Raw genomic sequence first — 24,337 nt, 5'->3', positions numbered from 1 at the left:
ACGATAACCGTTGCATAACAAGCCACTAGTATCGATACAGCTCCAGGTATATTTTGTGTCTAGAGCTAAGGACAAAATGTGAACCTTCCAAGCTTCGATTGTACATATTATGTCACGAGCCACGCCATCCGCCATTACCGCGTGAGCTAGCTATGGAATTTCTGTCGCATACTCCAGCCTATCATTGTCTCAATGTACAGTAGTCATACAATGATCAACAGGTTCATCTACCAAATCTGGAAGCTGCAGCCATTTGCAGCTGGCCAATGCTTGTACCTGCGTCTGTGCGTGAACTTTCTTTAAGGTTTGCATTAGTAAGGTTTTTTTTTACTCCAATCGTCTTGTAACCGAGATGCAGACTTCCAATCAACCTAAACCCCAATGTTTCTGCACCCCGACCATTCTACGCTCTAAGCATACATTCTGCTTAGTGGACCATCAACCTTAGAAAATCGTCTAGTTTACAAACGCCCGGCTTGCTTGAAAACCTTTTAGATGCACAAGCTCCACACAAGGCCAAGCTCATAGACTAAATATTTTATAGTTTTCACGTACTATGCTTAGCGAACGCATCAATTAACGGATGACTTTCATACGTACTGGAATTCGAGATCATCCAACTGTGGCCCGATCATGGGCTCGCAGACTCCGAAGCAAGCGCCATGAAATTAAATGTTAGTGTGTGAATAGATAATTCCTTGATACCTGGAGCTTGCGATCTCTTAGTCCTTGGCCAAGTGAGTGACACATGAAATTCGTACAGTTATGGCAAAGTAAGTATTGAATAGAGTTTCCGTGCCTGAAGCTTGGAGGATGCAAATGTAGTATTTCTTTTTTTACTTATAGGCCATGAATTTCCTAGAATCATGGGAAGATCATTTAAGTTCTTATATCTGTCTATATATTCTTGGAGAAAAAGAAAGTCTTGAAATCATATCATTTCCAATACGCACAAGTTGAACACTGAATCTCTTCATTCTGAAATCACATTGCATCACCGTATACAACCAATATGTCTTCCTCCTCATCAACATCATCGTCATCAACGTCGAATATACAAAAAATCAAAAAACTCTTGTAAGTTCTCCTATACTACATCTTTCCTCATATCATATACTAACACTCCACTCTTTAGTAAGCTCAAGTCCCCATCCACTTCACGCTCTACCTCACGCTCCACAAGCCTACCCAGCACCTCTCTCAACTCTCCCCATCCCTCACCTACATTCGACTCCAAACCCCGCATCCATTCCTCCTCAACCATAACCTCAATCACCTCTTCCCACTGCTCGCACTCCTCGTATCCCACCTCGCGCAAAGGATCCACATCGGGACTCTCCACATCAGGCCTCTCCACCGCCGCCGCATTCTCCCTCTCCTCTTCCAACCACACCATCCTCGAAGACTCCCGCAATTCCATCGACTCACGTAATCGTATCGCGGGCCTCGGACTCCGCGGAAGTGGAATTGGAATGACAGGTGCGCAGACGAGGTGTAATAGTCTATCGTCCATGATTTCGATAGGGTCGTTGGAGATTGAGAAGACCGAGACGTTTGGGGTAGAGATTGAGGAGAGGGGAGATGCGGATTTGGATTTGGAAAGCAGGAAGGAGAGGAGGAGGGGCAAGGTGTGGGAGGGGGAATTGGGGGAGTGGATTTATTAGGTTACGGGATTTTTTTTTATGTCTGGGCAGGGTTGGGTCGGAGGAGAACTTCACGCTTTGGAGGAGAAAAATTCATTATCAATCATCTCTCGAATGATTATCTTTCTTTTGTCTTTTGGTTTGGGATACGTGTATAGCGTTGGTCGGTTGTGCCTGGATAGAAGGTAGCCAGACAGCAAGGGCCTTAATAAAGACCGAGGTCGAGGGAAAAATGGGAATGTACGGATGGATGCATGGAATGGTTACCTACATGGATATGGAAGTATCAAGGGCTGATTACTTGAGTATCAAATGAATAGGATGGATGGGATGGGATGGGATGGGATAGGATACATCGGACTTTAATCGAGCCGATCTTTTTTTTGTTTTCGTCTTTTCGGACATGCTGGGATGGGGAAGGGAAACTTATGTGTTATGATATCATCACGAACTCTTTTTGAAATTTTTATATTTTGATCATGTGATTTGTGATTCTTGATGTGATTGTGATTGTGAGAGTGTCCTCGTCGGGGACGAAAAGAGCGGCCGGAATTGTCAGTGGGTATTCAAAAAATACGTATTATTTTGGTGGTGTGCACGGTGCTCAATTTCGACCGCTCCCTTTTTCCCCGAAGCGGGTGTGGTTTTTATGGCTTGGGGATGGATAACGTGCGGAGACTTGTCACTTTGAACTTTTGAAGCTAGAAATTGGAAGTGGAAGTAAGGGGTAGTGGGAAGGTGGTGGTGTGATTTTCGGATGTATAGATTGGTTGATTGATTGATTGATTGATCGACGACGGTTGATTCTTGGTACAAAGACAGGATAGTACAGCATTGTCCCTCCGAAGCCACGAAAACCGTACACTAACCTTCCCATCTCCGAAGCCATAAAACCCGTCCACTAACCTTCCCACGGGGAAAGCTATACTAAATCATACCCCCGAGCTCGAGAGTACGACATCGCATCATCCGGATTCGTCAATTGCGCCTAGCGATCTACGGAACCAAGAAAAAAAAGCCACGATAAGTTATGGATTTCAAGGTTGCAATCGCTTGTTTTCATCGGTTATTATGCAGAGCGACGTATAACGATGTCGGAGTTAAGATGTAGGAGGAGGGGAGTATACTATTTTAGTTATCGGTAGGAGAGAATAAGAAAGGGATGTATAGAGAGTGGACTTGCTGAGCAAGACTTTTAGAGACTCTTCATGATAGGGTTAGAGTAGGAGCGGAGCAACAATACGCGATACTATTTATCTTGGCTGGCGGGGTGGAATAGTGATTATCCGAGGCTTAAGGCCGAACCGTTGTATTATCCCCTAGACTGCCGGTTGGTTCATGGCGTTTTCGCTAATGAGAAGTTGTTAGTTCGTTAGTGACATCAAATGCTCCTATTCCTTTGATGTAGAGAATTGGGGAAAAAATAATAGTAAGACTAGAGAATAATTAAAAGGGTCAGTTAGGGGAAAGGGATTGTACCAAGTATACTATACTAAATCATATAATAGAAATTTTCAGATTATTACTTTTATTACAAGACATACAGACTCAATACTTAAGGTTTATGATTCAGAGAACTGTATTGTATTGATATTAAAACTAAATGTCAGAATCGTATTATACGATTTCTACAGCTTCGGAGAGTAGTATAGTCCGGTGCGAAATCATAGAGTAGTACGGATTCGGGGGAGAGGTTTCATTTGAGTTTTTGTATGCATGGAGTGGAATTCTATAGTGGAAATTAAATCAAGAGGAGGAGGGCTAGATGCCATTTCTGGATTGTCGTTGATTTGCTAGATAGTTATCTGTGTGTTTCATTGAAGAAGAGATTCTTAGAATAGAAGCGTAGAGAGAAATCTTCTTTTCTAATTATTAAATTATATTACTCTATCTCATAGAATCTATCTATCCACCTATCTACCTGCCTACCTAAATCAGAATCGGAATCCAAGTTCCGCAATGAATAAAACCAAGCAAACCTTAAAAAAATATTAATAGTCGACTCCTTAAGCGATCGACTGTTCTAGTTCAGGAACGCGAATTGTCCCCGTGTGGTCCTAACATTAATTAAAGCTTGTAATATGATTAGTATTATCAAGTGTTGTATATTTGAATAATGATAATCTCAATGAAAGTATTAAAAAGATTGTGATTATGTAAAATTCGATTATTGTATACTGAAAATCAGAACTTCCAATATAAACTATTCGATTTATGAATTTTGACAAGAAACACTAGGTCATTAAACTCTCACGGGGATACTTCGCTTTCCGGGGACATTCATTTTCCCCAACTAGGAACTAGTCGATCGTTTAAAGAGCCGAATGTTAGTTGCATATTGAAAATGAATGATAGTAATTGAATATACCGGGATAGATTGTCACTACTAAACACCACCTAAGATGCATATATTCAACTCCGAGTCTAAGTCCGAAGTACGATGTATTTGCTCTATTTATGATGTAATACAGCATAGCATAGTGTGATAATAAATCACTGTTTAACCGCGTGCAGAAACCCCGCAACCTCAGGGTCGAAAATCCCATCCTGCACTAAGTGGTCCGCGGCCTCTACGAGCCATGACTGACAATCTTTTTGGATGATCTTTTTGCCTAGATGGTTCTTTGAAGAAGGGTATGTTAGTAGATGGAGAGGTGGTGATGTTGATTGGTTTTTTTGGGGAGATGGGGGGTGGAAAATAAAACGCATGGGACACTTGAATAGAGTTGAATACGAGAAGATCTTACGTACTTCTTCACCCAAAGAATTCAACGTCTTCCCGGGCACTTCTGCCCTCCTTACACTTTCCTCGAATGAACAAATGGCCCTGTTATACATATCCACATCCGCTTCACAAAGCCCCTCATTCGGTATTTTCCCCCCATCAACCCACTGCAGCGAGATTCTCTTGGTAGGGATATCCTCAGTAGTATATAAATTATAATCCAGTTGAATCTCAAAACGAAATCCATTTCTCACATCTCCGGTAGCGTGGAGACGAACGCCGACGGAGGGATTGGAGGGGGAGCGGATGAAGTAGGCCCAATGGTCTTTGTAGGGGTGACCATTGTAAGTGAGGAGTTCGACGAGGAAGGTGTCTGGGGGGCCGAGAGATGGAGGGGATGGAGCGGGGGGTATATTTGCGAGAGTGAAGGATTTGGGGAAAATGGGGGGAGGAGGAGGAGGGGGTGGTGGTGGTGGTGGAACGGAGCTGTTGTCGGTATTGGAGGATTGATTTGTGTTTTGATTATCATCCGATATTGGAGTGCAATGATTGATATCTATTGATTCGCGAAGTATCGTAGAGCCTTTAGCCTCGGCGGCTACATGGGAAGGGACCAGAGAGGACATGGTGATAGCGTCAATCTTGTGAATTTCACCACCCTATACACTTCCAATAACGCAACTTCGATTAAAAAACTACGAACAAAAAGATCAATAGCTCAAAAAGTAGAACATACACAAAAAGCAAATATTCTGGGGGAAAAGAAATTCGAAAGTTCGTTTGGAGTGGATTTCTAGGCAGTTAACGTTGGTTAAATCAGCCTTATAAAAATGGGTCCGGATTCTGTCCGGGGGGACACGTGGGGGGATCCTCGGTATCTTAGGGCGTCCCACAAATCTGTGCCGTTAACGTTGATGGCGCTTTTTTCTTACACCACCTACATTATCTGGGTATGTGTTCTAGAGTTTTTGTGGATGATGTATCTTAGTAATATGATCGTCTGTTTTTTGATTTCGAGAGTGCGTAATGTGAGAAAAATATGAGACGTATTGTGTGTGAGGAATCGAGCCGATGAAGGTGTTGCGGATTTTGAAGCAAGATATGGTATCGAGCTAAGCGAGTGAATTGTCTCGGTATGCAATTAATCCACAAGCAAGTCTTTCAGATGATATTACATGACAACTTCTCTAGATATTGTCTGGTATAGTTTTGCATAGTAGAAATGCTATAGCTAAATGTTTGAGTTCTAATCCAAAAGATTTTTATAATACTATTCCGAATTCAAATGAATGACGCACAGAATATCTTCCTAAAAATTTTACATTGGTGGATTATGATGTCGGCTATTTCTGCGCTTTATCTTTTGTTCGGAAAAGAGGATATGGTCTTTGAATAGTTGTTAAAATCATTACATTATTATTGACGTACGTTATTGATATCTACAGATACTATGCGAAAATGGTATAAATACATAAGGGGGAAATGAAGAAATTGTGAACGCTCAACCTTAGAATGGTTTCTATTACCAGAACTCAACTTCGAGAGTCCCAAAAACGTAAACGCCGTTCCAATCTTAAAGTCCAAAAGTGAATAGAATGGACACTTTAGTTTTCAAGACAATGCTTCCTTCTTTCACGCAGTAAATCAAGAGTGAGTCGAATCTCATGAATGTCCCATTTTAAAGAAGACGACTCTAGGATTTTTAGAACCCATTGAAAATCTACAGGATGTGTTGTAAGCGCCTGAGCAATACCCCTGGGATATAGGAAATTGACACAGGCTAGACGGTACGGGTTTGCACCCCTTTTATTCCTCCAGAAGCTGATCCATTGATCTTCATTCCCCTCTACAGGAAACGACACGAGCGCTGTGTCTATCCCAATACCTCGTAGCAATTGCTCTTTTGACCACTGGCATCGTGCGTTCTTTTCCTCTTGTACCAGATCAACAATCATGTCCCCGACAAATGAAATATTCTTGTAAGAAAAGATACCACAATTGATGTCGGTAGTCTTGAGAACATAGACCCCATTCCAATCCAACTTCGCACATTGTTCTGAATCAAGATGCTCTCTCAAAGGTTCGAGAAATGGCATTAGAATGTTGAGGCATACGCACTCAAATGTGTAAGGATCGTAGTCTTCGTCTTCTGGTATGGGGTATTCACGGTCTGGTTGAACACATAATCTAAACTCAAGTATTTTCTTTGTTCTAGGTGTTTCTCCTTCCCCGTTGCCTAACAATTGCTCAATAACCTTTTTGATTCTCACTTTAAACAGTCTGTACGAGCCATCGTCCGTAGATAAGAGTGAGCCATCACAATTCCCGATATTGGTTATGTTCAGCTTGATACGGCTGATTTGACTGCCGTGGTGAACTAAAAACTTGTCTAATCTCTGTCGATTATTTTTACCAAGATCGGGGGTCTGTTCATGCCAATTCGGGTCCGGTATTGTTTCAAAACTGAAGTCTGCCGCTTCTACTTTTTCTATCCAGCCTCCTTCCGATTCATAAATCTCGGGGTATCCCAGATATTCATCTCCCTCGAGGTCCAGTGTGATAGAAATGCGTATTTCTCGATAAAATTCTGGTAAACAAGTAGATCGTACATACTTGGATATTGATAGCATATTGAGTGCATCCTTGATGTGTCTCGGTTGAATTCCATAGTTAGAGAATCTTGAGCTTTTCTCTTGGGCTCGTTCAAGAAGCCGTTTGAATAGATTCTGTATAAGTTCTGTGGGAAGAGAGAGAAAAGTCGAGGGTTCACTTCTCTTTATGGTGGAAGCAAAGGTCAGATTTGAGGATTCGCTGCTTTTGAGTATGAGATTCGCGTTTCTGTCAGAGGAAGACATCTTGGAAAGGTATTAAATGATAGGAATTTATAATTCAATATTCGCGTATACAGGTATGAGTAGCTGCAAATGTATGAATGTATGTGAATACTCGAATAGATATAAAAGTCCAAATGTATACGAATGACTGTGAGCGTATAATACGGAGAAGAAGAAAAAAAAAAGGGCAATACAGGAGCGGGTATTCTGCTTGAAGAGAAAAGAAAGTTGTATATTTTTTGTGTACCATTAGAAGGCTGGGAGAGGAATACTCCTTCCTCATAGTACCTATTCTTAAATGTCTAGCTCAGACCGAAGCAGAACTAGTCTATAGACTAGTTAACTAGATTGGCACAGGTTGAAATATCCTAAAATTACTAGCGCACTTATTACTCCTCAAAATTTGAATCAAATTGTAGACTGATATCTCAGATTTTGATCCGATCAAGCACATAAATGAATGAATGGAATATGAAGCATGAACTGAACACATAGAATGATTGCAATATCTGAGATATCCATGGTAATTTCAACCAGATTGATAGAAATTCAGATATCATTGTACCTGTCATAGACTAGTCATGACCTAGGAGACCTTGCTCCTAGATACATATAGTACATGAAATAGTATGAACTACCCCAGGGTTTCGTTTTCGTAGTACAAATTTCTGGAGCACACGCGACAAAGCTAAACGAAGCATAAATGCACGTGATTATGAATTATGTAATCACGGACTTCAATGGTGATCTCTCAACCTCGGCATTACAGCCTCGCGATACATTCATACATTGAGAACTTCTCATCAACGGATTCTTATAATATTCAACTTCATTTTCATATCTATCTATAATGTCTGCGGTTATTTATTATGCCATATGAAATGCAAATAGTGTCAATCTTAATATCCCTCAATATTCATCTGATAATCTCGACCTTGGCGGCTCTCTCAACTACAAGCTTGTCACAATCGAATCGCGACGCTGAGAATTGAATTTCCACACGACCTTTAACGAAAATCACGAATACAACTATCGTTAGCATTATACATCAAGGCTTGCCATTGCAACTCAAGCTTTCTATCAAAGCTTTTACGAACCAAAGCAGCCATCCAATACCTCGCACAACACACCTCACCGCGCATCCACAATGTCTTTAGAACCACCCCTCGACCCTTACAAACCCTCCTTATTCGAACTCCTGTCCTCAACTCAACTATCATCTCTACTCCCTCCATCGCTGCACTACCTCCTAACTGTCGCCACTCATCGGCATCCACGCCATCTCCTTCCAATCCTCAATTCTTTCCACGAACTCCACGCCCTTCTTTTCCTAGCAATCGAACACCACTACCTGACAACCTATTCCTCTTCCTTCGTCGAGAACTTCTATTCTCTAAAACGTGAACGAGCCTTACCCCCCGCTATAGGGTCCTTAAGATTGACTGCCGAAGGCGCCAACGCCAGTCTACGAGAAGCAACAAAACTTACAACCAAAGATGTATGGAAAAATCTCGCTGTCTTGGTCGGGATCCCCTATCTCAAACGCCGCCTCGATGAATCTGCAGAGATAAACGCCCCCCGCGCTCTCCTCGGCGCAAACTATACTCGAATGCCACCAAATCCTACACTCCGCCAACGATTCCTCCATTACTATCGTTGGTTTCTTACTAATGTATATCCCAGCGTCAACGCTGCGTATTATTTCAGCATCTTGGCCTTCAACCTACGCTACCTGTTTTCCAACTCAAAATCCGGTTCGGGAGTTTATTCCGACCCTTTCCTCTGGCTGATAGGTACCCGCATACGACGGTTAAGTCAAGCAGATTTCCAAGCATTTGAAGCCCTTGCAAATGCCCCTTCATCTACGACACCAGGAGGTAACCTGGGAATAAGAAGCTTATTGGATCCAAGATTGGCCATGGGAAGATTAGGGGCTGGATTGAAGCTATTGCTGCCAACGAGTATTTTTGCGCTCAAGTTTTTGGAATGGTGGCATGCGAGTGATTTTGCGAGACAATTGTCGAGGAAGGCGACGGAGGGGTTGGAGCTACCACCGCCTATAATTTCGTATACACCTTCTGCTACTACTCCCTCCAAGCCAGCATCCTCATCAAAGCCGGAAACCGCATCTCCAACTTCCCCAGAAGATAAATCCTCAGAAGAGCCCACCAATCCACCCATCTCGACTCTCACCCACCTCCCAATCTACGTTATTCCTGCACCTTCTTCCTCAAGCACCGAATCTCTAGAGAACTGTCCGATTTGCTTACAAGAAATCACGACCCCGACAGCTTGTCAGACCGGTTACGTATACTGTTATACTTGTATCCATCGCTGGATCGAGGGAGTGCATGAGCTACAAGAGACATTTATGAAAGGGGGCGCAGAGGTTGTAGCGAGCGGCGAGAAAGAAGACGGAGATGGAAAAGAGAAAAAGGAAGAATACAGGGAAACAAGAGAAGGAAAATGGGAAAGCGGCGCCGGCAGATGTGCGGTTAGTGGAAGGAGGGTATTAGGCGGTGTTGGGGGATTGAGGAGAGTTTTGGTTTAAGTCTGTAGAAATTCGGACACACGAAATGAGGTGATATACAGCCCTCAAATTTCCAAATTCCGAGATCACACCACACCACAGCATACTCTATCATTCACACCTAGTAGGAGCACAGAAATGAAAACCCACAACCAGACGAAATAATGTCCCTTTTACCAATTTTAGAAAGCGAAGCTGGAGCATTTCAAATCGGAGTTTGGATATCATGTCATGCCATATCACATCATTTCATGGAATTAATAGAATTTCGGCGTTGCATTTCGATTTCACTTTAATCTTTACTTAGATATCACATATACATATATAATGAAACTATCAAGTCAGCCATAACTTAAGTCAACCTCCCACAGATACATGAATGAGGATATCTAGATACGTGTTTGTCATTAAACTATCATTGAATAAAAAACTAGCTAGCTATGCATCATGCATGTGTGCATGATCTATTCTAAGTAAAGGGAAATTGTCACCACTTCGCAGCGCATCACGTCTCATTGTGACCGCGAGATTAGAGACTCCATCCCCTACAGAGGACATCAAAGGTGAATATGCTGCTAAGCAAAGATGCCTTCGAAATGAAATAAAATTCGCGAGGAAAAAACTTTTGGAATGACATCGTATCATCACCGCTTGCTCACTAGGAATCTTTGATATTATCTGCCCGTAAAAGTCGTGCCGTCAATTTCGAGAAATGCAATGCTATCTAATCATCATTGCACACAAAAGGCTAAATCATGTCGTGCGTAACTCGTAGTCGTAGATCCGTGTTTGGGCGATCGAAAAGCTTGCCATCCGTTTATTCCTGAGTGTAATTTTAACGTGCTTCAAATCTTCAGTAGTTTTTGTGCTATCGGTGGCCCCGCAGCTTCATTCCCCTTTTAATCTCCATTCAAATCAGCCTCAGCTTTCTTCAAAATATTGCCAACAACCTCTTCTCAATATCCCATACCGATCCCCTCCATCCCGTCTTCACGTTCAACAAATTCAATATTGCCCTCTTCATCAACAACATCACCTTCACATGAGCACCCGTATTCATCCCTGAATTCTCGGACACTCATTCCCTCCAATTTTCTCAAGGCATTCCTCGCTGCTCCGACCCTAGCATATCTCATACTTTCGGCAGTGGCAGTTGATACCACCTTATTGTGTATGATGACCCCGCAAACTACAACATTCTTTCTACCATCCTCTCCAGGTACTTCCTTACTAACTGGTGCCCAGTCCTCACATCCCATGTTCTTTTGCAAGAAATTAGTAAGGAAAGTGGTTGGGTGCTTGTTAGCATAGGTATCGTAGATGCCCATATCCTCAAAGTACCATCTGATATGCATTTCAAAGAACTTCTCAACTTCACCGTAGTCATACTCAGAGTCGACAAAAATGGCACCAATGAATGCTTCTACAATATCGGGAAGACATTTAGGAGGTTGACGGACGGCAATCCAATAATCACGAGCGTAATCATCTTCTACTTTGCCGACTCTCTTTGCGTCCGTTTTGGCTTGAATGAGAGCTTCATTGATATCTGAGGAGTAATCTGCAATCATTTTTTGAACTTGAGAATCGAGTGTCAGTAGATGTTTGTGGAAGCCTAATTTGACACAAAGAGCTCCAAGAAACTGATTGGATACTATAGCCATCTTGTGCTCAGTGAGCCACTGAGGATCTTTTGTTGGGTGGTTGTGAAAAAGGAAGTTGACACATGCCATATCGAGTAGCGAATCACCCAAAAATTCGAGACGTTGATAACAAGGAATTTGTTCATAGATGAACAAGTATGCCGGATGGATGAAAGCTGATCTTAACAGGCGTGGGTGTTTGAAATGATATGGATGTTTCATTTCAACTTGTCTTGCCATATCTATTTGTGCAGCTGTAGCTGTAGCAGTTTGCCATTTTGGTTTCTCATACAATTTGTAATAATCAGACCATACAACAGCATTGTGGTTGTCACTATTGACAACTTCAGTAACGGCGCGAACCGCATTATCCATGGACTTGCTTTCGTGGTGGCTTAGTAAAGCAGCTCCAATCATTGCTTCACAAACATCTGCAACTGACTTATCGCCGAGCTTGTGGGTATTTGGTGCCGTGGCTGTCTTTCCTCTTAATAATTCGGGGCCTTCGGGATACCAAGCTCGTCGGTTGAAGGCTGCCGACCGAATGTATTTGTAAAGCTCTAATTTCAAAGCCGTATTGAACAGATTTTTGTTGCAAATCAGACACATACGATCAACATGGTAGCGGAATTCATCACTATCAGGATTTAGACCGTATAGAGATATTGACGTTCCCATCTTCAAGAAGCAGTCCCCAAGAAATTCCAATCGTTCATAATTATTGCCCATTCCACGTTGAAAGTTTGTCTGTTCCTCACCATGCTCTCCAGAATTGTCGGAATCCTTGGTAACAGCCTCTAGCGCAAGATCAGGACGGATATCAAGATGTAACAAGTCTGTTGCTTCAAGAGCAATGAGATATGACTCAACTCGATGAATAATTGCAGGTAAAAGATAGGCCATTGCAACCACGGTAGTTGGAAGAGGTGATACCTTCAATGGTTCTAAAATAATAAAACACTTCTTTGAAGTCTCGAGCTCACCTCCATCAAATTCATCAAGCAAATTTCTCCGAAGTGAAATGTAGGTTGCTTCAATAACAGGCTGTTCTTCATCAAAAGTTCGTTTTGCTCTAGCCTTTGCCCAGAGACTACAACTATACTCCATGATATTACTATTGTTCTTTCTAGCTCCCTTCCTGGGCGCCGTGTTTGGTGGGACTGGATCCAATGGTCTGTATTCTTTTGTGATTCCAACGGACCACAATTTTCGAGACCCGTCAAAGGGATCAGTTATGAATTTGTCTTTGAAATAATCGTCAGGCTTTCCTAACCATGGCTTGTGCTCCCATGGCTTATCAGCTTGCTTATTCTCGAAGTCTTGGACATATTCAACTGTCTCCCAATCGATTATTGACATTGGGTTTTGTGATTTCCAGTCGACAATAGCATTCAGGCAGTTGATAGGAACCAGAAAGTATGGCATACTATCCGGATCTGATTTGTATGCTTTACTGAACACATCTTGGAATAAACATAGGGTGAACATATTAACTTGGTCAAGCTTGTTTTTTTCGAGCGTAATTGAGGAAGCGAGAGGTACGCACGAGGTTGGAGAGTTTCGCCCTGCTCCGAAATGAAGAACAAATTCTGGCAAATCAGGCAAGGGTGATCTTGTCAGTAAGCCCAATGGCTGAGATGCTCTGTCAAGATTATCTGGAGATTTGAGAGACAAGACAGTCATATAAAATATGCCTTGTTTCCCTTTCGAAGACCATAAAGTTGGTTTAGTCTGCATATCATAAGCTTCTTGCTTCTTTCCATCCACAGCCAAAAGTGCATTTCTCATCATGTGTGCTGATCTTTTAAATGTAGAAAGTAGGTAGTCGTTGATGTATCCTTTCTGGTGCAGAATCACACAAGTTTCAAAGGCTGCTGAGCATTTGGCCACTTGTTTAGTTGTTGCTGGCCGACCAATTGCTCCGCGTATGGGTGCTTCTTCTGGCAAAATGGCCTCACAGATAAACTGCTTATCGACAGTTGTGACGACATAATCCACTCGAAGAACCGACTCTGGGGCTCGAGGAAGTGAGTCAACGAAGGCAGATAGGACCGTTAAGCTCATTCTGTAAGTAAGTTTTGCGTCACTATTCGGGACAGGGTAAATTCTGTGGCCTCGTTCTTTTCTGAGGAAGTAATCCATATTGAAGTTGTTTCCGGTCAATTTTCGATCTTCTGGAAGAGCAGAAGCAAAAAGCTTTAGCATTTTCTCATGCTTCAAAACCTCTTTGATTGTACGAATCTGTTCCTCGTTGTGGCTCTCTACCATATGGTAGTACCTTGAATTGATATGCCTAGCACGACCTCTAGATTGAATGTACTGAATGACTGTATTGTACAAATCGAATCTGACAACGAGGTTACAGTCAGGAATGTCAAGACCTTCTTCAGCAACTGATGTTGCGATAAGGCAGTTGATTTTACCATTGCGAAAGTTGTGCATAGTAAGAGTTTGTGATCTAAATGTGATATGCATTTCCCCGGCTGAAGCAGACGTAGTACCAACCTGTAAAAATGTTAGGAGTTGTGTTCAGTGGATATAATCGGTTACATACCAGCGGTGCAGCCTTCAAGAATGGTGTCCCAGCTTCAGGTGTGGAGAGAAGTGAGGCTAGAAGGCGTGCGGTGTATCTTTCTTTGACAAATACAATACACTTGTCATTGGTGGGTCGTTGGAAACGATCTTTGAGAATACTCAAGAGAGCAACGACTTTAGTAGATAAATTATTCGAATAGTGAACTTTTGTTGTGAAATCATCCAATAATCTTGATGCAAAGTGTGGTGGCTCGAAAGTGTGATTTTCGACAATGGATTTGGCTTGTTCAAGTTGTTCCTTGCGTTTCTCTAGCACTTCAAGTGGCTCCGGGACTCTCTTCTTATGATGCGCCTGCTCCGTCCTTGCTTGTAGTTTCTTAGACTCTTCTTCTTGAAGACAGAAAGTCCAGATCTGGTCAACACACCAAGATCCTAGAGTTCTACTGGCTTCTGTCCCAAATACAAATGGCTTCCGAAAGATAGGATTGTCTTTTAGAAGCGGGAGCATTTGAAGATAAAGAGGAGTATTGAATTTCGGGCCCAAGGGATCATAGTAGGCAAGAGTCTCAGGTTTACCTTTGATTGAGTACTGCAGCAAGCTGGGATCTTCTGCAGTACATATTTGACTGTGTAGCAAACCTTCAAGTTCTTCCGCAGCTTTCTTGACATTATCTCTAGCATCTACCGGTGATGCTGTCATCCCAAATATTTTAGGCAGAGCGATATCCTTTTCCGTGTCATTGCGATAAAAATCTTTAATAATCCTAGCATAAGGATGATCCTTCTTTGCATGGTGGGCTTCATCGAAAATTAGCAGATTTATTTGAGCCATTGTAACAAACGAATGGTGCAGGCATTGGCGCAAAATTTCTGCAGTGCAGACAATGACCATATTCGTATCCAGTCGTTTCTTCCACTTTATGTGATCAGATAAGTCAGTTCCCATAAGCCCACAGATCATGTCTGTTGGCTGATTGAGATTATTTCTGAGTACTGAGTGTTGTTGATGGCAAAGGGTCACAGAATCAACCTTACTAACATGTCAGTGTTGATCTGTCATGTAGTATGTAGGACTTACCAGGAAGAATGAAACACGATGAGGCTTGCCAATAGCTCTATCTTCAAGCTCTTGGTCTATGATCCACCGAAGTAAGAGAACTGCAATGAATGTCTTGCCAGATCCTAAAAATATTAGTCAGACTGGGAAAAAGAGATCGATCGAAGAAAAGCTTACCTGTATCAAGTACAGCTATAATGTTCTGTTTCTTTGCCTTCTCAAACAATTCAAGTTGATAGTCCCTGGGACTTTCTATAATATGCTGTTTTTCTGCTTGGTCAATCAACCACCTAGTAGACTGAATTGCTTCATCATTCGCATGTGAAGTCTTTTCTGTCTTTGGTAGTTTGGTAGCTTCCTTAAGAAAAACGTCAAATATGGCAGCGTTCTTTTGTTTTCGTGCTGAGATACGTTTGATATCGGGTATGGCTTGGTTCATATCCTCTTCCTCTTCCTCTTCCTTATCCTTTTCAACAACATGCAGATCTTTTTGATTGGAACCTTGATTGTTGTCTAGAATCTCATCATTCGTGTTATAACTATCAACACAAGAGGAAGTCTTGATATCAATCTGGCTCTGAATAGCTTGGGGATGCAAAGGCCGCCTAAGTTCTGCGAAAACGTCATCGGTTGTCCTTGTAGAAAGTGCGAATGGTGTAGGGACTTTGTTGATTGGGGTCACATTTGGAGAATGGTTTTCCAGAGATGGTGAATCAAGCTGCAAAGAAATGTTTCCAGAAGGAATTTGGTTTGCAGAACCCAGTGATATAACAACGGGAGAACCTGCCTCGTCCTTTTCGGCAAGTAAAAAAGCTTCAGGACCTGGCATCTTAGAGCTTTGAGCTGCGTTCTGGGCGGCTATTGCAGAATGCTGTGCAGTGACCTGTTGAGGACCTGTTAGCCAGCACGGAGAGCCTGAATATATAGAACTAACCGTCGTCGCAAGCACATCCGCATGGTGAGAAACTGGTGACAAATCCATATCCGCAGTCTTAGCAAGGGAAGATTTATCAAAAGTATCAGCCTGAGGTATACCTGTTCTGGAAGCCTCTTGGAAGCATTCGCCCTGGTGATTATTGATGATAACTGGTTTGAGTATCTTTGGATCGAGAGTTCTCGAATTTTCCATAGAAGAAGAAGCCCGATTTCTGCTCAACCCTCCTGTTGTGCGGGGTAAGCTTGAAGAAGAAAAAGGATTCAATGATAAGAACGCGAACGAGCTGGAATTCGATTTCGAGGCGTGAATTTGGAGGGTTTTAGCTTTTTCTCTTTCCTCCTTGGGCAAATTCTGTTTTGGAGGAGTGAATTGAATAAGATCTGGACTTGAAGATCTTAAAGACTCATCTACTAAGCTTGCTTCAAGTAATGGTTTAGCCGTGTTGACAATCAATGAGGAGAGGCCTTGCCCAAAATTAGTGAAGGGTTGTTGAGCAAACAAACTCGAATCTCGAAACGAATAAGAAGATTTATTAAAGAATGGCTTCTCTGGCTCCCTTAAAGGAGGCCCAAAGATGAATTCCAGTTTACTATCAGGTGAAAGAGAGGGAGAACTTTTGGCATCACCTTGATTGCCGTTTGAAGATGATCGGACTTGAGCAGAATGAGAAGATACGGTAGCCTGTTTGAGGTAACCACTGCTAACATCTGCTATAGCATCTCCGTTGCCAGATGCAGAAGGTATCTTATCTCGAGAAGTATATGGAGCGACAGACGAAGACAAGATTGTAGGTGGAACGGCAGTAACAATATCATCAAACGATAGAAGATCCTCTTCGGCTGAAGGAGTGACGCCTTTTCTTCCTGTTTGTTGGTTTCTATTAGTTTCCATCGCTAATACCAGGAGCAAACCCAATTAGACTAGTGTAGAATTGTTTGATGTCGCATTCATGCACCTCTTCCAGCGCATGCTGCAGGGTGAGATGAGATCTACAGCACAACACTGGCAGGCAGAAGTCAAAGGGTAGAGATAAGAACGGGAAAAGGGAAAAGAGGGTGAGAAAGAGGTTTGCCAAGATGCAATGGATATTTTCAGCGTGTTGGGAGGTGAGAGGCGGGAGAAATTGAATTCTTGTTATTGTTATCTGGTTGTGTTATTCAGAAGAAGTGAACGTCCCCTCACCCCCAGCGTTTCATCCGATAGGAGAAACCCAACGCCAATGGTAGAGACTTTTTGCTGCTGCTGCGTCTCTCGTCATCTGCGAGACGTCATTCGCTTGTGCTCCTGCGGGCGGTTGAAATATGCCCAAGATCTTTCCCAATGTAGAAAGCTTGAAGATATATAAAACATGTAAACTCAAGAGAAGGACGAGGTAAGTGAAGGTCAAGGAAAGGGATTTGACTACCTAGGTATAAGATGATTCTGCCCAAGTAGGTAAGACCGTTTTTACTCCGTACTCTCACACTTTTCCTATGGGGAATTGGTCGCATTTCTGCCAGGTTGTGGCGAACTAGGAAGGCGGTCTGTTATCTGCTGGACGCGGCCGCATTTCTCCCGCAATTTTGGGCCTCGCAGCTAATCCCCCACTACAACACCACACTGACTGTTGCCCTGAAGCTCTCCCAATTTATTCATCATATACCTAGTATCTGCCGACTACCCCCAAATCCACAAATATCCTTCGAATTACCTCGAACATGGCAGATAATTCTCTCAAAACCCTCTTCAGCTCAGCAGAGCGCCAAAGGCTTGCTATCGAATCATCGTGGGAAACAAATACAGAAAAATATCAGGACGATGTTGCAAGTGCGCTCACGGCATACCAGGAATGTCGGCAGCTTGCAGACAGACTTGCATTATTCAGTCCAAACGAAACTTTAGAAGACATCAATTCCAGCGATATACAGTACGTTCACACGCACGGATATAGGGCAGCAAGCTAACGATACCGTGTAGATACTTGGTCATTCCTTACAGGATCGCAGATTTGGGCCAACGGCTTTCCACAAATACTAGCGATCGAAAAGTAATTTTGCAAGAGGCCAAAAAATGTTACGAAGCATTTTTAACTCAACTAGGATATTATGAGATGCTATCTACTGCAGAAAAGAAGTTGTATGCTGAATATCAAGAATCGCCATCTACATTCTCAACCATTTCTACCACAGATCCAACTGCAAGAAGGAATGTAAAAATCGCAAATTTTAAGATGGAGAAGGAACTCAAAAAGAAGCTGGATGTATGTGTCCCCGGCGTGCGCTGGGTTAATTCTATGCCGAGCAGCCCTCGAACGAGTCTTTTGACTTGGTGCAATATGCTAACAATCTCAGTTTCTGGCAGCAAATCCAGCCTATCTACAAAACGACGAAGATGCCATTCGCGAGTTAGAAATTGCCAAGCTATCCTTGTGTTCGCACAATGCCTTTCAATCGCTCGAATCCATCAACCGCGAACTCGAGATCTTGGCTATGGCACCTGTGGGACCACAAGTTCCCCAAGGTCAGCAATCAGACGACAGAGAACGAATAGGAGGTTTACGCGGACCGGACGCAGGATACTCGGATCGCTTAGACATGAGAGACATAACTACAAACAACAAAGGGCCAATCTTGAGTACTGGAGGGAAACCATTACGGCCCTTTACTCTACTAGAAAGTAGACAAGCGTTACAAAAGGGTGTATTCAGACCAGGGCACAATCTACCAACCATGACGATAGATGAATATCTGGAAGAAGAGAGAGCGAGAGGTGGTATAATTGAAGGTGGTGGGGAGGCAAGTGGTATTATACCTGACATTGATCCTGATGATTTTGAGAAAATGGACGAGGAGACCGAAAAGGCTAGAAGGTGGGATGAATTCACGGAGGATAATCCAAAGTAAGTTGGAGCCTTTTTCAGTTCCAAGGGTGAATGCTAATGATGTCTCTAGGGGCGCTGGAAATACTTTAAATAGAGGATAGACTAATGATTAATGAATAATGTGACACCAGTCAAGCCAGTCATCGACAACTCTGTTTTCGTCTTTCTGCCAGGCGGAGATATTGGGAAATCATGCATCTGCACTCGGTTTGCAATCACATCCAGTTTCATGCTGGGTGATCATGCAGTTCTGACACAGGATTTTGCCAATTGATTACCGGCAATACCCTACTTGTTATGATAACTCCATGGGTGGAGATTTACCAGAGAACAATTTCAATGAAAAGAGAGATATTTTTTAAAGTCTGATTTAGTTGCATCTTACGGCGATAAATGAACCCTCTGCAGCGATACGAATGAGCATCTATCTACCCAGTGAGGTCTCCTTGAGCAGAACAAGGTTCGATAGACGTCTGCTAGCCCATGGATAAAGATTGGATATTATTGGCAAATGTCGGGTTTTAATATGGATGGCCTTCGAACAATTAGCATCTGCCTCCAATCCAGGACACAATCTCACTCAGGTATGCTCATCTATGCCTATCAGAGGCACCTCGCTTTCTAATACAATCTCGGAGACCCAGTCCCACTAACAATACCTTGTTAGGAAATCATAATATTGACTTGAAGTGTGAGCCTTCGGAGGTAATAGGCTATACCACACTAACTCATCACGTCAATTACTTAATTACAATAAATTCCACAATACGCCACACAATGGAACTTGAAGGTTCAACTGGGTAGAGAAATGTGCTGCTTAAGATAACAAAGAGCATGATTCTAATATAAATCTGATATCTCAAGGAGAAAATATCAAAAACGCAGGTCAGCTTTGAGCTAAACTTCACTCTTAGTTCCATCTGCAATGCCTTCAAAACTGACCTCGATAAATGTTCAATTACACAGCCTGTAATTAAGGAACCTCGTCATCGCATCATATCACGTTTCGTTACTCATTTGCTGGTCAGAAAGCTCACTATATTTCGTGTAACCTTGGGCATCCATATCAGTCTTCCATCTTGATCGCGGCCCTTCAACACTCGTCTACCATTCCCATCATCTTCAGTCGTGCATTCGCTGATCCAGACTAGACAACTATCCTATGTGTTGGACAAATGCTAACCATACAGATTAAGAAAGATTTCAGGATCGCAGTGGTGAACTGTCCATGCAACTCATGGGCACTCACTAGAAATCAAGTACTGTGTGTCTGCTTCATTTATGTTCTAGACCTATAGGATGCATTCTTGATACTCGAATATGTAACGATAAGACGGCCAATAGGAATCACCACCGAACACGACGGTACTCGGCGGGCATCTAAGACACAAGTAAAAGCTCCCGCCATTACGCGACATTGTAGGCTGAACCAAGGTCGACTGTAGATCACGTCCACGATGACTTTAATGTTGCGAGCAATTCAACGATCGCATGAAGAAAATTATCTAGTTATCTTATTCCACAAAGCATTGTCATTCATGTATGTCTGCAGAAGGAAGCATGAAGAGGACGAAGGATTAGGTAGCACCCACATTTTTCAAAGTGTGCAGCACATTACCCGCAAAGACCTCCTGTCATTAAGTACCCCCCTAGTTGACGTTACAGCGTTCGCTTCGGCACCTCAAAGGCGTCAATCAATAGCCTTACATTGTCGTAACGGCAAAACTTTGACAACCACCGGAGACTGGAAGGCCATCATACGACAATGGAGTAGATTTGACCAAATGGACCACATTTAACTTTAGCCCGGCCTTACTATTCAACGATTCAATAATGCACACCAGAACCAACATTTGGCTGTGTATGGCCGTCCTACCATTTGTAGTCTTGTACCTCAATTACAGCCCTTGTCGAAAGAAAAGGAAGGAATCTGCTGCGGTCACACATTTCTCATTAATCCCGATGGCCAGGAATAATGCGTGCAATGTAACCTCAGCGCCATAAATGAACACGCGCATGCGATTCCATCCGAATTCAATGTCCTACTCCGTGTAATGCTGAGCACCCTCCTCAACACCGAGAGCCGCGATTTGCTCTCAACGTTCAACGTTTCATGCTGGTTGCATGCTTCCACTTCTCGTATTTGATATTATCTCACCATCTTGTATACCACTTCGTAAATGTGGTTTGTGGCTTTATCAAATGGATGTACTACGCATGCTGACAACTAGGGTGTTAAAGCGAATGTTTCAAGTAGATTGCCGCGTTTGTTCTCTGCTAATAAGTGTTCCTATCGCTATCGCTATCGGAAAGCAGTTCAAGTGCGAGTACCGAGATTCATCAGTTGCAGCCAAAAATGACAAGTTAGCCAAATGCAAGGTATTGTAATGCTTGCCATAAGCCATGATGCATTGGAGTATCACACTTCACAAGCAAGCTAACACGCAAGCAATTGAAGCAATCAAACTACTGCAGCCAGAAATAATAAGGTTACAGTGCAGACCCACCCCGTACCCACCCACCACGTTTATTCCTTATTCCTTTTTCGTTTGTCTCGTTACGCCTCTCTTCTCTATTCCTTATTCGTCGCTAGTACGAGGATGCATGATTGGCATTTTTAATTCCCCCCCCACTGCGATTAGCCCTTTCGAAAGATTGACAGAACATTTCTCTCGTATCTTGTTGGTAAAGAATCTCTCTTACTGGCTGATGAGACTCGATCATGGATCATATGTCGGTCCCGACGTGGGGGGAACTGAGAGCTCATTGGTGGGGGGAGCTGAAGCCTGAGCAGTAAGCGCTTGTGGGGACACTGGGGAGGAACCATCAACTCGGGAGGGAGGGTGAGAGTGGAGAATGAGCCTAGCATGGTCTAAGGAGGATGTCACCCTCTTAGTGTGTGAAGCACAGCTTGAAGATGGTGTGCCGCAGGATCGAATGATATATGTGGGTGCCCCGGTTGAGATTAGCTCGATTTTGATGGTTCGAAATCCTTTCATATCTATTTTGCTTTACAACGCTCACATTTCACACGTATAAGCAGAGTGAATAAGCTACGAGAATACAATCGAGCAACCACAAAGCGGATGATACGATATTGGTCGATAGCCGGAAGTTGTATCAATGGCAAACCAGATATATGCTCTCCCACAAGCATGTCCGCCATCAACTGCACCAATATCGCAACCGAGAGTTAGACGCTCTCGTGCGAGTAAACCAAAGGTCAAGACTGGTTGTTTGACTTGCAAGTATGTCCACCGCCACTCTTGTTCAAATTAGATTCATTCATACTTTCCAAGGCGATATGCTGAACATATTTCAGATCACGAAGAGTCAAATGCGATGAAGCAAAACCAGGCTGTATGCGATGTGTACGATTTGGACATAAATGCGAAGGTTACGCTTATCTCCAGAGATCCAGTGTGAAGCCCACTGTTGTAACCAACATTGCGCCACGAACGCTGATACCAAGAACTGGATATCTGCCCATCAGTCCCGCTACCTCCCCCACTTCTGTGGCTTCCACGACTTCTTCAATCTTATCACGGCCAGAATCTTCCGTTTCTTCACCCTCGACATGGAGTGATCAAGGTGCTGAAGCATGTTTTCGAAACTTCGTAAGAGAGATTACGGGGAGTTCAGGTCAATTTGAAGTTTGGTGGGGTCTCATATTCTCTGGATGTCAATCCTCGTCGCTCATTTTCGATGCTGTACACATGATTGGATCTCTCGATTTGCGACCGAAGAATCGGGGAGTTCATATAGGAACCTTTAGACACATGGCTACTTATCACGAATATTGCAATACGAAATGCTTGACTAACAAGAGAACAGTGCCATTCTCTGAGGGCCTAGGAATAGGTGCAGTAATTATTGATATCGATGTGGAAAGTAGAACAACACTCATTACCCATCTACTTTCTAATATGATGGCTAGCGGCAACGAGGTTGTCAGTCATGAAAGAGTCTCGACTATGTACTTAGGACTAAGAGCACTTCGTGAATGGGTAGTCAGGACATATATTCCCCAAGGCGGCCGTCTCGGATCGATGTCGGAAACTGCTTGTTTGAAATGTTTCAGTCGCTTGGAATCAAAAATCTTACGATACGCGGATGCAAAACCAGAAAATGAAAGAAGGACAAGTCTAGGAGAACCAGATATTGAAATGATGCCGGGCCGGTTTTCCAATCTCACAGAGGCGAAGAATGATTTGGAAAGGGTTATGGTGAAAAGCATGGAGTGGTTGGCTTCGACTCTTAAGCGACATGATTTTTCGGCATATCATAGTGATAAGGAAAGCGATTCTCGCAACGATGGATCATTCTTCGATATTGATCCTAAATTTGAGGAGGAGAAAAGAACGTTAAGGGAATACGAACGCTGGAATCGATCTTTCTCGCCTCTTTTCGAAGATCGGCAAAAACGATGCCGATCCAATGATAAATTTCATTGTGAGAAAGACTCGGATTTGTTAATGGCATATTTGTTAAGAATGAATTGGCTTTCCGGATATATTCTCATTGCCTCATCTAATCATCTCAAAAATCTTGACGTTGTCGAGGGAAGATTTTCAGCACAATTACAGGAGCTAAAAGAAATTGCTAAAATATTACGCTCAACCCCAAGCTGGAGGAAAACTCTAGAGGAAAACGGAGACTTCGAACTCGCGACTGTGATTCCATCGATGGTTGTAGGGTGGGAAATCCGAGATAGAGATTTGAGAAGAATTGCAGTGTCGATGTTGTTGAAGGGGGGAAAGCATGACTACTTGAGTGGGAGGGAAGTCAGAGGATTTTCTGGGGCGGTGGGGAAGGTTATGGAGAAATTGGTGGAGATAGAAGAGGATGGGCCGGAGGTGGATAGAGTGTTAGAGGGGGGTGCATCGTTGGCTGAGGAGACTAATAAGTGTAGGAATATTGAAATGGGATGGGATGCAGCGGCGAGAGTGGCGTTTATGAGGTGTTGCAAGGGGAATCCGAGGGGATTGGGACTACCGGGATTTGACGGAAGGAGAGAGATTGTTGTTCAGTGTTAATTTGGATAAGTTGGAAGATTGAGATTAAAGTAGAAGTTTCGAATTTTATAATGGGATGGGATAGGATGGGATGGGATAGGCGTCAAATATCATGGGAAAGGGGTGTTGTGTATGATTTATCACGAGGATTCACTTCAATACTCTATAGGTAGATTATCAGCCAAGCAACCAAATCTAGACTTTAGAATGTACTTCTCTTATGTAAATTTCACCTGCTTGCACGTTCTATCGTAGGGACCCCCTCAAATATATACATCCAATTCTACGGTTTTGACAACGAAGTCTGATTCACATCAACATGCATCAACGCATTTAATCTCCATTCCTGGATTCACCATCGATCTGAAAATCCCAATCCGTGTTCACATTCAACGAAAACACTCCGGCAAAGAACCGAGTCTGCCAGTCGGGCAATTAATTCGGTTGAGGCTCAACTAAATGTGACAGGACAGCTATTCGCCCGGTCGCAATCATCAAACACGCTACGCATATCTGACAGGCTCGCCGAAGACCCTATGAGCCGCCTCAGCTCCGACC

The 24,337-nt window shown here is 43.0% G+C and overlaps 7 protein-coding genes across 8 annotated transcripts; 4 read left to right on the top strand and 3 right to left on the bottom strand.

The window, feature by feature from the left end:
* Positions 1 to 895: 895 nt before the first annotated feature.
* On the top strand, positions 896 to 2,123 carry BCIN_12g06270 (hypothetical protein). Its single transcript, XM_024696565.1, has 2 exons — positions 896 to 1,077; positions 1,136 to 2,123. Exons 1-2 carry the CDS (start codon positions 1,013 to 1,015, stop codon positions 1,662 to 1,664), a joined length of 594 nt encoding a protein of 197 aa, XP_024552376.1. The 5' UTR covers positions 896 to 1,012; the 3' UTR covers positions 1,665 to 2,123.
* A 1,898-nt stretch (positions 2,124 to 4,021) lies between these two features.
* On the bottom strand, positions 4,022 to 5,315 carry BCIN_12g06260 (hypothetical protein). Of its 2 annotated transcripts, XM_024696563.1 has the most exons (2): positions 4,395 to 5,315; positions 4,022 to 4,265 (listed from the first exon to the last, which is right to left on the bottom strand). In XM_024696563.1, exons 1-2 carry the CDS (start codon positions 4,992 to 4,994, stop codon positions 4,137 to 4,139), a joined length of 729 nt encoding a protein of 242 aa, XP_024552374.1. In that variant the 5' UTR covers positions 4,995 to 5,315; the 3' UTR covers positions 4,022 to 4,136. The 2 variants fall into 2 exon arrangements, with proteins under 2 accessions (XP_024552374.1, XP_024552375.1); XM_024696564.1 differs by having other exon boundaries at positions 4,022 to 5,315.
* A 450-nt stretch (positions 5,316 to 5,765) lies between these two features.
* On the bottom strand, positions 5,766 to 7,367 carry BCIN_12g06250 (hypothetical protein). Its single transcript, XM_001551137.2, has one exon. It carries the CDS (start codon positions 7,221 to 7,223, stop codon positions 5,973 to 5,975), a length of 1,251 nt encoding a protein of 416 aa, XP_001551187.2. The 5' UTR covers positions 7,224 to 7,367; the 3' UTR covers positions 5,766 to 5,972.
* Positions 7,368 to 8,010: 643 nt separating this feature from the next.
* Bcpex12 lies at positions 8,011 to 10,076 on the top strand. Its single transcript, XM_001551138.2, has one exon. The coding sequence runs from the start codon at positions 8,350 to 8,352 to the stop codon at positions 9,751 to 9,753; it is 1,404 nt and encodes a 467-aa protein (XP_001551188.1). The 5' UTR covers positions 8,011 to 8,349; the 3' UTR covers positions 9,754 to 10,076.
* Positions 10,077 to 10,134: 58 nt separating this feature from the next.
* On the bottom strand, positions 10,135 to 17,262 carry BcdcL1. Its single transcript, XM_024696562.1, has 5 exons — positions 15,902 to 17,262; positions 15,145 to 15,850; positions 14,989 to 15,092; positions 13,930 to 14,940; positions 10,135 to 13,880 (listed from the first exon to the last, which is right to left on the bottom strand). The coding sequence occupies exons 1-5, from the start codon at positions 16,793 to 16,795 to the stop codon at positions 10,689 to 10,691; spliced, it is 5,907 nt and encodes a 1,968-aa protein (XP_024552373.1). The 5' UTR covers positions 16,796 to 17,262; the 3' UTR covers positions 10,135 to 10,688.
* A 255-nt stretch (positions 17,263 to 17,517) lies between these two features.
* On the top strand, positions 17,518 to 19,103 carry BCIN_12g06220 (hypothetical protein). Its single transcript, XM_024696561.1, has 4 exons — positions 17,518 to 17,810; positions 17,861 to 18,143; positions 18,235 to 18,782; positions 18,835 to 19,103. Exons 1-4 carry the CDS (start codon positions 17,602 to 17,604, stop codon positions 18,863 to 18,865), a joined length of 1,071 nt encoding a protein of 356 aa, XP_024552372.1. The 5' UTR covers positions 17,518 to 17,601; the 3' UTR covers positions 18,866 to 19,103.
* A 2,556-nt stretch (positions 19,104 to 21,659) lies between these two features.
* Positions 21,660 to 23,963, top strand: BCIN_12g06210 (hypothetical protein). The gene is made up of 3 exons (XM_024696560.1): positions 21,660 to 21,710; positions 21,808 to 22,012; positions 22,087 to 23,963. Exons 2-3 carry the CDS (start codon positions 21,888 to 21,890, stop codon positions 23,798 to 23,800), a joined length of 1,839 nt encoding a protein of 612 aa, XP_024552371.1. The 5' UTR covers positions 21,660 to 21,710; positions 21,808 to 21,887; the 3' UTR covers positions 23,801 to 23,963.
* Positions 23,964 to 24,337: the final 374 nt, after the last annotated feature.

This window comes from Botrytis cinerea, chromosome 12, assembly GCF_000143535.2.
Source record: "Botrytis cinerea B05.10 chromosome 12, complete sequence".
Lineage (NCBI taxonomy): Eukaryota > Fungi > Ascomycota > Leotiomycetes > Helotiales > Sclerotiniaceae > Botrytis > Botrytis cinerea.
The sequence above is the reverse complement of the archived record's forward strand: the minus strand, read 5'-3'. Positions and strand labels throughout refer to the sequence as shown.

Bases quoted from the DNA above. Each gene is read 5' to 3' on its own strand.
- BCIN_12g06270 (XM_024696565.1), top strand. From the start codon at position 1,013: ATGTCTTCCTCCTCATCAACATCATCGTCATCAACGTCGAATATACAA. The intron at 1,078-1,135 runs GTAAGTTCTCCT...TCCACTCTTTAG, and splicing joins CAAAAAATCAAAAAACTCTT to TAAGCTCAAGTCCCCATCCA.
- BCIN_12g06260 (XM_024696564.1), bottom strand. From the start codon at position 4,994: ATGTCCTCTCTGGTCCCTTCCCATGTAGCCGCCGAGGCTAAAGGCTCT.
- BCIN_12g06250 (XM_001551137.2), bottom strand. From the start codon at position 7,223: ATGTCTTCCTCTGACAGAAACGCGAATCTCATACTCAAAAGCAGCGAA.
- Bcpex12 (XM_001551138.2), top strand. From the start codon at position 8,350: ATGTCTTTAGAACCACCCCTCGACCCTTACAAACCCTCCTTATTCGAA.
- BcdcL1 (XM_024696562.1), bottom strand. From the start codon at position 16,795: ATGGAAACTAATAGAAACCAACAAACAGGAAGAAAAGGCGTCACTCCT. The intron at 15,093-15,144 runs GTAAGCTTTTCT...TAATATTTTTAG, and splicing joins TATAGCTGTACTTGATACAG to GATCTGGCAAGACATTCATT. The intron at 13,881-13,929 runs GTATGTAACCGA...ACATTTTTACAG, and splicing joins TCTTGAAGGCTGCACCGCTG to GTTGGTACTACGTCTGCTTC.
- BCIN_12g06220 (XM_024696561.1), top strand. From the start codon at position 17,602: ATGGCAGATAATTCTCTCAAAACCCTCTTCAGCTCAGCAGAGCGCCAA. The intron at 17,811-17,860 runs GTACGTTCACAC...GATACCGTGTAG, and splicing joins ATCAATTCCAGCGATATACA to ATACTTGGTCATTCCTTACA. The intron at 18,783-18,834 runs GTAAGTTGGAGC...TGATGTCTCTAG, and splicing joins TTCACGGAGGATAATCCAAA to GGGCGCTGGAAATACTTTAA.
- BCIN_12g06210 (XM_024696560.1), top strand. From the start codon at position 21,888: ATGGCAAACCAGATATATGCTCTCCCACAAGCATGTCCGCCATCAACT. The intron at 22,013-22,086 runs GTATGTCCACCG...AACATATTTCAG, and splicing joins ACTGGTTGTTTGACTTGCAA to ATCACGAAGAGTCAAATGCG.